Source organism: Peromyscus maniculatus, chromosome 15 (genome assembly GCF_049852395.1).
Source record: "Peromyscus maniculatus bairdii isolate BWxNUB_F1_BW_parent chromosome 15, HU_Pman_BW_mat_3.1, whole genome shotgun sequence".
Lineage (NCBI taxonomy): Eukaryota > Metazoa > Chordata > Mammalia > Rodentia > Cricetidae > Peromyscus > Peromyscus maniculatus.
The window spans coordinates 82,780,789-82,793,193 of NC_134866.1; the positions used below are offsets into that span (position 1 = coordinate 82,780,789).

Here is a 12,405-nt window from a genome sequence, read left to right on the forward strand (position 1 = left end):
CAAAAACAAAACAAAAAACATTAACTCTGCATGTTTCATAGACTTGGAGATCTGGAATGTATTTGTAAATGCATGCTCACAGAAAGTCTAGAAAGATGCTCACTAAATGTTAATTCTGTGACAAAGTTTGGTTTGGGAAGACAGACAACTTTCATAAATAATTTCAATGGGTTGGAGAGATGTCTCAGTGGTTAAGAGCACTAGCTCTTTTTCAGAGGACCTGGGTTCAGTTCCCATCACCTACATGGAAGGTCAGCTTCTGTGTCTAACTTCAGTTTCAGGGGATCACATGCCATCTTCTGACTGCTGAGGACAGCACATATGTGCACACATGCAGACAAAAACCCACAGGCATAAAACTAAAAACATACAGTAACATTTAAAAAACTGATTTTTTTCTGGGCAGTGATGGCACACACCTTTAATCCCATGTTTTTTGAGAAAGGGTCTCTTTTAGTCATCCATGTGGTTTAGAATTTAGGATTCTTTTGCCTTAGCTTCCCACATGCCGGGACTATAACTTTGTTCTACCATACCTGGGCTGTGCAAGTTTTTAGACATTCAAATTTGTCTATGTTGTGTATATGTTCAGTTCTCAAAACGGGTTGTAGTTTCTGTGTATGTGTTTGTGTTTTAACAAAACAGCTTTAAAATTGAATCTCTTCATTTCAGAGTGGAGGAAGAGTTGTTGTTCCTGATAAAATGTCCCTGGAGTTGCTCTGTCAAGGGTGTTCTGGTGATATCCGAAGTGCAATAAACAGCCTCCAGTTTTCTTCTTCCAAGGGTAACTAACTAGAAGACACCTTCGTAGAGCAGTGATAGGTGGCTTTCTCTTGGATAGTCAGGAGCTAAATCAGCTTCAACCTCTTGTGAGTGCCTTGGGACCAGTCCCAGGTCTTCCATAGGGTGGGCAGGCAGTTTACCACAACACTGTCTGTTCTCAGCCCAGACTGCACATGAATATGTAGTTTAGTCGCCTGTAGGTGGCACTGTCTGAAAGTTTTTAATAGAATATTCTAGAAGTAAAATAATCCATAACATTTGAACTTTTTCATAGTATTTATACGTACTCCATTAGATACAAAAAGGATCGATAAACATGGCATAGTAAAGCTTAGCTCCACTAATGATGATGAGTCATGTTTTTATTCTAGTAATTATAGCCGACTGCGTAGTACCTATCATAAACATTTAACAAACTATATTTACATGGTGTTGAAAAAAATTGACCTTGAAAGGAAAGCTGTGTTGATCTCACAAAATCTGTGTGTGTGTGTGTGTGTGTGTGTGTGTGTGTGTGTGTGTGTGTGTGTGTGCTTAATCATAGAAAAATGGTACCTAACACAACTAACGCCAGTCTGTATGCTGTTTATTCCTGTGGAAGTATAAATGTGCTAGATTCAGTATAGAGATTAGGAGTTAGAAGCCTAAAATGGGACCTTTTGAGGTCCTGACTCATTAACAGATTATTGTTTTGAACTCAGAAAGTTAAAGAGAAGAGAAAATAATGTTTATCAAGATTTATGGTGGCAATTATAAAAATCATTTACTGTTATTTTTTTACTACAAATATTTATTTGTGATGTGTATTTTGGCACATCGTGTCATGCTGTGTCATGGACATCAGTTGACAATTTGAAGGGTCAATTCTCTCCTTCCTTGTGGAATCAAACTCAAGTTCTCAGTCTTGTTTAGCTGGCACTTTTACCTGATAAGTATCTCACTGGCCCATCTCAGTCTTTTACCTATAATAATTATCTTCTGCCTCCATAGAATTTCTGTGAGGGTAAAGTTAGTTATTGTGTAGCATCCATCAGAAACAGTACCTTGCACAAAACACTGAAAAAAACAAGGCGATATGATTATATTACTGTGTTATGTCTGGAAATTTGTTATACCATGAGATACTATTTTTGTGGTGTTGGGGATTATAAAACATTTTATTTTTAATAATTTAAAAATTTTTATGTGTACTGGTGTTTTGCCTGCATGTATGTCTGTGTACCACATGTGTGCTTGGAGCCCACAGAGGCCAGAAGAGGGCATTGTATTTCCTGGATCTTGAGGTACAGATGACTGTGAGCTGCCATGTAGGTGCTAGGAACCAAACCTTGGTCTCTGGAAGAGCAGCCAGTGCTCACAACTGCTGAGCCATCTCTCCAGCTCCTAAGACAATTTAAATGACATTTTCTTCCACTTTAATAGTTAGCAACAGAGAGGACTTTTCACTAAGGTCATATTAAGTTACTGCTTGTTAGAAAAAAGTTAGTATAACTGTCTGAAATACTCTTAGTTTTCATATTTTGATTTTTTTAATATCATTTGTATGTATATTATTTAGGAGAGAATAATTTATGGTCAAAGAAAAAAAGAATGTCATTGAAATCGGATGCTACAATATCAAAATCAAAGCAAAGAAGGAAACATAAAAATGCTTTGGAAAATCAAGAGATCCAAGCTATTGGTGGAAAGGATGTTTCTCTCTTTCTCTTCAGAGCTCTGGGGAAGATTCTGTACTCTAAAAGTAAGAAACTCTTCTGCATTTTTCTTATGTGTTGTTCTCTCTCTTTAGAAATAAGATACTCTGGGGGGCTGGAGAGATGGCTCAGAGGTTAAGAGTACCAACTACTCTTCCAGAGGTCCTGAGTTCAATTCCCAGCACCCACATGGTGGCTCACAACCATCTGTAATGAGATCTGGTGCCCCCTTCTGTATACATAAATAAATAAATCTTTAAAAAAAAAAAAAAGAAAAAAAGAAAAAGAAATAAGATACTCTGTGTTTTGAAATGCCTTGTATTTTGTTTTGTTATTAGAGGGAGCTGGGCCCTGCCAAACTGCAGAGCCAGTGCTAAAATGTAGCAGGAAAATGTCTTCACCTTTGTACAGCATTTTCCAACTGAAGTAACATCAGAGCACTACTGTAGGCCATATTCATGACTGTAAACTATAGTTTCCTGAGGACACCACTCCATCTAGACCAGCAGTTCTCAATCTGTGGGTCAGGACCCCTTTGGAGGTAATGACCCTTTCCTAGGAGTCGCCTAAGAAAAACACAGATACTTACATTACAATTCATAACAGTAGCAAAACTGCAGTTATGAAGTAGCAACAAAATAATTGTATGGTTGGGGTCACCACCGCATGAAGAACTAACTGTATTAAAGGGTCACAGTGTTAAGAAAGTTGAGAACCACTGATCTAGACTTTGAGGGGTAAAAGTTGGTAGCCCAAAGCTATTGTAATACTCAGTTCCAAATACTGGGGTCCTGGGCCAGGTGCCAGGCAGCTTCAGGTCTCTCTGGCTCCTGTTCACTGACTTGCTGTCCATTTAATCTTTCCACTCGTGCCTTCCCAGACTTCCCCTTCAGTAAAGTTCCGGATTTCTGTTCTTTGTATAGTAAATACCAGTATGATGCTGAAGGAAGAGACTGTGATTTCAAAATGGAAATTCTGTGCAGGGCAAGTCTGGTGAAAACACTCAGCTGCCTGTGGGCATCTCACCTTCCTATCTCAGTGTCCAGCCTGAGTGCCCATTCTCACCTAATTCCTTCTTCCTTCCCAGTGGTCATTTCCAACCTCTGGGTTGAGGTGCAGCTTTCCTGCTCCTGACGGTAGAACAGCCTAGTCCTACACAGTAAACACAACACAAGCCTTCCGTACTGAGACAAGGCAAGGGAGAAAACAACCCAGAGCCGAAAATGAAATGAGTTTAAGTTTAGAAAAGCCATATTCTAGCCAGGCAGTGGTGGCGCACACCTTTAATCCCAGCACTTGGGAGGCAGAGACAGTGTGAGTTCGAGACCAGCCTGGTCTACAGAGCTAGTTCCAGGATAGCTACAGCTATGAAGAAACCCTGTCTCAAAAAATAAAAAAATTAAAAAAGAAAGAAAAAAAAAAGCCATAATCCAATCATCAGAATTCTGAATTTTGCCCTTGTTAGTAGTTTTGATTTTTATTTTTAACAGCTTCCTTAGTGTTTTGACATTATTGTACCTAAAGTATTGAAAATCAGCATATGAAAGTGCTATGATTGTAAAGATGACCTTAGCGTTAGTAATCCTAGAAGTTTTCTTACAGGAGCACCTTTAGCAGAATTAGACTCACCTCGCTTGCCTGCCCACTTATCAGAGCATGAACGGGATACATTACTTGTTCAGCCTGAGGTAAGGGCTTTTGTAACACTTAGGACTTGGCTTAATATCTGTTATATATGTGCATAAACATCTGCTCACTGCATTTGCACTAAAATTTATATTTTTATGCCTCTTTTTATAGGAAATAGTAGAAATGTCACATATGCCAGGAGACTTTTTTAATTTATACCTTCACCAAAACTACATAGATTTCTTCGTGGAAGTAGATGATCTTGTGAGAGCCAGTGAGTTTCTGAGCTTTGCAGATGTCCTTGGTGGTGACTGGAATGTAAGATCATTTGACTTATTTTTTGTATGTTTTGTATTTCTTCAGGAAAAAGTTGGGTTTTATCTCTATTTAATGTATGTTGTGACTCTCACTTACTGTGCTAAATCTAATCATCCAAGCCAGTGTTTATAATAAAATCTCAGGTTATTTGATTTTTCTGATGATATATAGCACTAATATTTTCTGATGTTCTTTTCTAATTTTATTATTTATTTTATTTTATGTGTGTGATTGTGTAGATATATATGTACACCACATAGGTGCCTGATGTCCATGGAGGGCAGAAAAGGATGTTGAGTCCCCTGGGGTAATAGATGGTTGTGAACCATCATGTGGGTGTTAGGAATCAAACCTGATTCCTCTATAAGAGCTCCTAACCACTGAGCCATCTCTTCAGCCTCTGTTTTCTAATTTTAAAATTAACATAGACTCAGAACATTTTTAAAAGACTTATTTTTAATTATGTGTAGATGGGTGTCTGCATGTGTATATTTGCACCCTGCAGCTAGAGTTACAGTTGTGAACCTCCTGACCTGGATGCTGAGAATCAGACCCAAGTCCTCTGGAGGAAGAGCAAGCAGCAAGTGCCCTTAAGTGCTGAGGCTTGTACTCAGAAAATGTGGCAGTCATTGAACGTTAAAACAAATAACTATAAAACATGTATTAGCTTGAAGTGTGGCTCAATGGTAAAGCACATGCTTAGGGATACAAAGCCCTGGGTTTGATCCCCTGCAGTGATCTGTTCATTTCTTTCCAGTTAACATGGGGCCAGGTGGATGTCAGAGGACAGCTTTGTGGAGTTGGTGCTCTCCCCACTTTATAGGTTCCAGGGCTCAAACTCAGTCGTCAGGCTGACTCGGCAAGTGCTTTCTCCTGCTGAGCTGTTCCCTATCCCTTTAGGTTTCTGTGTCAAACTCCAGGACTCAAGTGATCTTTTACCTCAACCTCCCTAATATCTAAGACAACAGGCATATCCCATTAGCCTGTGCCAAAGTGCCCTGTGTATTTTTTCATAATATCTTAATACTGTTCTGACCAGTACAACATTTACTTAATTTAATTTAAAATTCAGTTCCTCAGTCACACTACACCTTGCTAGTATTGATGGCCTCGTGTAGCTGGTACCTACTGTATTGAACAGCCCATCTGTAAAACATTTTCATCATTGTAAGAAGTTCAGTTGGACAGCACTGGTCTGAGGCATCAATATTTTTCTGGTTATAATATGTCATTAGCTTCAGAAATTAAAGTTAAAAGCCAGATGGTGGTGATGCACGCCTTTAATCCCAGCAGTTGGGGCAGAGGCAGGCAGATCTCTTAGTTTGAGGACAGCCTGGTCTACAGAGTGAGTTCCAGGACAGTCAGAGCTGTAACACAGAGAAACCCTGTCTTGAAAACAAACAAACAAACAAGCAAAAATAATAACTAAAGAAAGATGTTAAAAACTTAATAGTTACTCAGTTTTCCTTCACTTAATTTTTTTTTTTTTTTAAGATTTATTTATTATGTATACAGTGTTCTGCCTGTACCCCAGAAGAGGGCAACAGATCTCATTACAGATGGTTGGGAGCCACCATGTGGTTGCTGGGAATTGAACTCAGGTCCTCTGCAAGAACAGCCAGTGCTCTTAACTGCTGAGCCATCTCTCCAGCCCCCTTCATTTAATTTTTTAACAATTATTTGTAAAAATTTTTGATTACCACATAGTATTTGCATGTATAGGAGGTCCAGTGTGATGTTCTGATTCCTGTATACACTAAGTTGTCATCAACTCAGTAGTCAGCATATCCATCACCTTCAGTTTTTATCATTATCACGCCTGCACAGAATTGCTGATTTTTCATTTTGAAAATTTCAAATCCATATTGAAGTTGAAAAGCAATACATTGAAAACTTGCATACCTTTAAACCTTTATTTCCCTTTTTTTTCTGCTTTGCTGCATTGACCTAATCGCTTATATATTATATACTAGTTTTTGGTGGAAAATAATTGCAAACATCACACATGAATGAAGACGCCATTCTATGAAAACCACAATAGGGCTATCATAATTAGTAAAGTTGCTGTTAACTTAGCTAATAGTAATTTAGGTTGAGCATAATGGTACACACTTAAAATTCTGGTGGTCAGGAAGGTGAGGCAGGAGGTATCAAAGTTAAGACTAGCCTGGCTCACTTAGGAGAACTTGTCTTGTTTTGTTTTGTTTTTCGAGACAGGGTTTCTCTGTGTAGCTTTGCGCCTTTCCTGGAACTCACTCTGTAGCCCAGGCTGGCCTCGAACTTGCAGAGATCCGCCTGCCTCTGCCTCCCAAGTGCTGGGATAAAAGGCTTGTGCCACCACCGCCCGGCTGGAGACCTTGTCTTAAGAAGCAACAAGATGCCGGGCGGTGGTGGCGCACGCCTTTAATCCCAGCACTCGGGAGGCAGAGCCAGGCGGATCTCTGTGAGTTCGAGGCCAGCCTGGGCTACCAAGTGAGTTCCAGGAAAGGCGCAAAGCTACACAGAGAAACCCTGTCTCGAAAAACAAAAAAAAAAAAAAACAAAAAAAAAAAAAAAAAAAGAAGCAACAAGATAAAAATAGTTTAGTAATGTGTTGTCATTATTTTCTGTTTGCTTTCTTTTTTTGTTTGTTTGTTTTTTGAGACAAGATTTCTCTGTGTACCCCTGACTGTCCTGGAACTTGCTCTGCAGACCAGGCTGGCCTCAAACTCAGAAATCTACCTGCGTCTGCCTCCTGAGTACTAGGATTAAAGACATGCACTGCCACCTCCTGGCTGTTATTATTTTCTTATTGCCCCAAAACGTTGTTTTTCCCAACCCTACCAAAGACCTTACCAACCCTACCAAAGACCTTACCAATCCCACCAAAGACCCTGCTCAGTAGTTCACCCAGTGCTTTGATCCCTGTGTCTCAGTTGAGTTTGTGTTAAATAATTTTATAGCAGTATTTTTAAGGCTTTGATGATGTTGGAAAATATATATGCAAAGTAACTAAGTATCAGCAGTCTTATTTGTGTGGGTACTGTGAACAATAGTATTTCATAAATGTTGTTTCACATCTTGTCTCGCTTGCTAGACACGCTCTTTACTCAGGGAATATAGTACATCTGTAGCTACAAGAGGTGTGATGCATTCCAATAAATCCCGGGGATTCGCTCATTGCCAAGGAGGAGGATCAAGCTTTCGACCCTTACATAAACCTCAGTGGTTTCTCATACATAAAAAGGTAAAAAAAAAAAAAAAAAAAAAAAAAGTAAATTTTTAAGTGATAATCTCAGCACTGCTGACTGAGGTAAGAGGATCGTGAGTTCAAGTCCACCTGTACTAACTACATAGTTAGACTGTACACCATGAGCCTCATCACATATGCAGTATGTCTCAACACTGGAGTTTGGTTTGTTTGGTTTGGTTTTGAAGTAAGTCTTGTGTATCACTGGCTGTCCCGAACTCCTGATCCTTCGACCCTGTGCTGCCTTGCTAAGTTTATTTTTTTTAAAGATTTATTTATTATGTATACAGTATTCTGTCTGCATGTATACCTGCAGGCCAGAAGAGGATGCCAGATCTCATTACAGATGGTTGTAAGTCACCATGTTGGTGCTGGGATTGAACTCAGGATCTCTGGAAGAACAGTCAGTGCTCTTAACCACTGAGCCATCTCTCTAGCCCCCTAAGCTTATTTTTGTTAACAACTTAAAAAAAAAAATAAAGTTTCTTTCTTAATAAGATAGCTCCTAAACCCCACAGTTTTTTTAGAATTAAGAAATAACAGGGGGCTGGAGAGATGGCTCAGAGGTTAAGGGCACTGACTGCTCTTCCAGAGTTCCTGAGTTCAATTCCCAGCAACCACATAGTGGCTCACAACCATCTGTAATGAGATCTGACGCCCTCTTCTGGCCTGCAGACATGCATACATGCAGGCAGAACATTGTATGCATAATAAATAAATAAATCTTTTAAAAAAAAAAGAAAGAAAGAAATAACAGAGCCGGGTGGTGGTGGCGCACCCCTTTAATTCCAGCACTGGGGAGCCAGAGCCAGGTGGATCTCTGTGAGTTTGACGACAGCCTGGGCTATACAGCAAGATCAAGGATAAGACAGCCAGGATTACATGGAGAAACACTACCTATAAAACAAACAAACAGAAACTGCACACACACACACATAGAGAAATAATCTAGTGTTCAGTGTGGTCACTTTTGCTTATTATCCCAGCATTGGAGAAGCTGGGGCAAAATTGTTACAGGTTTGAGTTACTGGCCTGAAGTTTCTGAGGAGACCCTATGTCAAAAACCTAAGGTTAGGTAAAGTAAATAATTAAACCTTAGATACAAATTTTAGTAAGGGGCAGTGAATTTGAGGTTTGTTGTACTACCCCAAGATTGCACTAGTTATAGGAATGCACAGCTACACATTACTCAGGACAGAGACCTATAAACTCATAGTCTTTGTGGTGTAATAAACTTTATCTATGAATTCATAACCATTTTTCATTTGGGGGGATGTGGTTTTTAATTTTTATTAAACTTTATTATTAATAAACTTAGTAATAAATAAAAATATCACACCAAAATTAACCACACCCAAAGTATTAATAAATTTACATACAGTTAGAATTGGCATTTGTTTGAAACAGGATTTCGCTATGTAGCCCTGGCTGGCCTGGAACTTGCTATGAAGACCAGGCTGGCCTCAAGCTTACAAAGATCTGCCTGCCTCTGCCTCTTGAGTGCTGGGATTAACACCATGCCACACATATAACCCTCTTAGAATTTTATTTTCCTTTCGTTGTCTTTTTCCCATACAGTATCGGGAAAATTGCCTCGCAGCAAAAGCACTCTTTTTTGACTTCTGCCTACCAGCTTTGTGTCTTCAGACTCAGCTCTTGCCGTATCTTGCGCTGCTTACCATTCCAATGCGAAACAAAGGTAAAGTGCTTTCTTTCCTCCTGAGTGCTTGTTACCTGTTAGTTACAGCATCCACACCAACCATGATTGTTACCTGTTAGTTATAGCATCCACACCGACCATGATTGTTACCTGTTAGTTATAGCATCCACACCGACCATGATTGTTGCTGTTACAGCATCCACACCAACCATGATTGTTACCTGTTAGTTACAGCATCCACACCGACCATGATTGTTGCTGTTAGTTACAGCATCCGCACCGACCATTGTTACCTGTTATTACAGCATCCACACTGACCATGATGGTTAGTTAACCTGTTGTTACAGCATCCACACTGACCATGATGGTTAGTTAACCTGTTGTTACAGCATTCACACTGACCATGATTGTTACCTGTTAGTTACAGCATCCACACCAACCATGCTTTAATCCATAGGGGTTGACAACTGGTTTTCATTCTTTCTAGGTTTTTGTCTAAATTGTACTGTGAGGAACAGCTTTGATTCTTTCTCATTTGTTTTAATTTTTGGTGTGTATTGATAAAGATTCTGGAATCTTGGTTCTTCAGTTGTAACTCCTTACTATCATTTATTTTGATCTCAGATTGTTCACATTTGACTAGTTGATGCTGCTATTTTTCTAAATATATTTGCTTATATAATCTATACGCACATAATGTACTGTGTGTGTGTGTGTGTGTGTGTGTGTGTGTGTGTCAGTGTGTGCATGTGCACATAGAAGTCAGAAGACAACCTCAGGTAGTGTTCCTCAGCTACTGTCCACCTTTTTCCACTCTTTCTTTCTTCCCTTTTTTTGTTTTTTCAAGACAGTGTTTCTCTGTGTAGGCCTGGCTGTCCTGTTACTCCTTCTGTAGACCAGTGTGTCCTTGAACTCAGATATCTGCCTGCCTCTGCCTCCCAAGTACTGGGATTAAAGACTTGCGCCACCATGGTGCATGTGCCTGGCTACATGTGCCTTTTTTAAAATATAAATTCTTAGTGTTGAACTCAGGCATTAATGATTGCAGTGCAAACACATTATCAACTGAGTTTTCTCCCCAGCCCTACTACATATGCTTATTCAATATACGTATATCTATCTTTTTGTTTTTATGAGTATAAATGTTTTGCCTACATGTATATATGTACACATTAATGACACAGGGATACTCAGCTTATATCATCAGTACATGCTGTTATAAACATGAATATTCAAACATGCCTTTTTAAAATAAAAGCCCATCAAAAGTAAATTTTTAAATGATGGCATTTAAAACTTTGTTAAAATGTCTTTTCAGCTCAGATTTCTTTTATCCAAGATATTGGGAGACTTCCTTTGAAGCGAAACTTTGGAAGGTAAGCTAGTCACTTTAATTCTAAAAGAACTTCTTACTGAAATGTCTACTGAATGTGTTCAGCATACAGTCAGTAAATGTTGTCCATAAGATACAAAGCAGCTGGAGACATGATAGAGCAAGCCTTTAATACTAGCACTCGGAATACAGACAGGCGGACCTCTGTGAGTTCAAGGCCAGCCTGGGCTACATAGCCATGGCTTTGAAGATAGACCCCAACTCAAAATTTAAAAAAAAAAAAAAAAAAAGAACTAGGGCTAGAGAGATGATAGTTCAGCTCATAACTGCCTGTGACTCGGCTAGGGTATCTGACTTCCTTATAAACATAAAATAAAATAAAATAAAAATGTAAAGTATCTTTTTCCAATTTCTGGAAGCTAACAATAGGAAATAAAAATAATAATAAAAAAAAAAGGTATTATAGCTTGTTGTCTTGAGGTAGGGGGGGTCTTACTAGGTAGCTGAGGCTAGACTCAGACTCCTCATTCTCTTGTCGTAGCTTCCCAAGTGCTGGTACAGGCTGTACCTTCACACCTGGCTAAAGTTCAGTCTTTTGGTTTAGTTTCTTGTTTTGAGATAGGGTGTCTTTATGTAGCTTTGGCTGGCCTGGACCTCAGAGATCCAATGCCTGCCTTTGCCTCCTGAGTGCTAGGATTAAAGGTGTGAGCACCATGCCCAGCTTTAGTTTCTATTTTTAAAATTACAAATTAGGTTGAACAATTTATGGAGTGCCATTCATGTTTGCTGAGATTTCTGTTTTCTGCTCATTTTTAATGTGTATATAAATGTTAGTACATAGGAACTCTGCTCCCTCTTGTAAGCAGTAGGATTTAGTCACAGTTGGTCTTTCACCTTGCATTTGGTGTAAGTGGAAAGACCACTTAGGTTGCAATGTAAAGGAATCTTCTGTTTGGTTATATATTGATGTCTGTGCTGTGAATCTGACAGGTTGAAAATGGAAGCCCTGACTGACCGAGAATTTGGGCTGATAGACCCTGACAGTGGGGATGTATTCCAGCGTAATGAAGGACAGCCTGCACAGGAAGCTCAGGGTGAACCCTCTCAGACTGCTGACCCAGAACCCTGGTCTCTTCCTTTGAGTCAGAACAGTGGGAGTGACCTGCCTGCCAGCCAGCCTCAGCCCTTTTCCTCCAAAGTGGACATGGAGGAAGAAGAGGAAGAAGACATAATAATAGAGGACTACGACAGTGATGAGACATAGAAAACAGCCTGCCAATCAAATTGCTACTTGAGAGACTTATTCAGTGGTACCTGAACAGCATTAACACACTTCTGGTGAATGGCAAGCAGTGTGTTGATTGCTCAGCTCTTAGAGTATTCCTTAGAGCAGCTGCCTTCTGTCGTCTTGATGTAAAGCAGGTCTCAAGTACTCAGTACTTAGTATTTATTTAGTCTTGTGAATGGTTTGGGGAGGAGAGGTCGCAGTGTAAAGTATGTTTTTGAATGTCATGCTCAAATATCAGAAAATGTGAAGGAGTAATCCAGAATATACAGACTTTATGGGGTGTCGTAAATGTGATTTATAAAACAATTTAGGATGCAAATATCAACTTTGTGCCTTATTTACAGTTTGCATCTAGCTTCTCAGATACCATTTTGGTATGTTGTACAGTGGAATATTTTAGATACTTCTGGAAAGTATTTACATAATTTATATCAAAATTAAAATGTTGGGTTTCATCTTGTTTTTCTTATC

At 39.3% G+C, this 12,405-nt stretch overlaps 1 protein-coding gene across 5 annotated transcripts in view; it reads left to right on the forward strand.

Moving 5' to 3' along the window:
- Rad17 (RAD17 checkpoint clamp loader component) overlaps nt 1-12,255 on the forward strand; it is a 32,080-nt gene extending 19,825 nt beyond the window's left edge. For 3 of the 5 annotated variants that reach the window (XM_076552185.1, XM_042261742.2, XM_006982712.4), the window contains exons 10-17: nt 673-784; nt 2,342-2,524; nt 4,080-4,165; nt 4,278-4,424; nt 7,501-7,650; nt 9,232-9,352; nt 10,632-10,689; nt 11,637-12,255. In XM_076552185.1, coding sequence (XP_076408300.1) covers nt 673-784; nt 2,342-2,524; nt 4,080-4,165; nt 4,278-4,424; nt 7,501-7,650; nt 9,232-9,352; nt 10,632-10,689; nt 11,637-11,910 — 1,131 coding nt within the window. In that variant the 3' untranslated portion in view covers nt 11,911-12,255. The remainder of the gene's footprint in view (nt 1-672; nt 785-2,341; nt 2,525-4,079; nt 4,166-4,277; nt 4,425-7,500; nt 7,651-9,231; nt 9,353-10,631; nt 10,690-11,636) is intronic. The other 2 variants (XM_076552186.1, XM_076552187.1) reach the window with 2 other exon arrangements.
- Nucleotides 12,256-12,405: the final 150 nt, after the last annotated feature.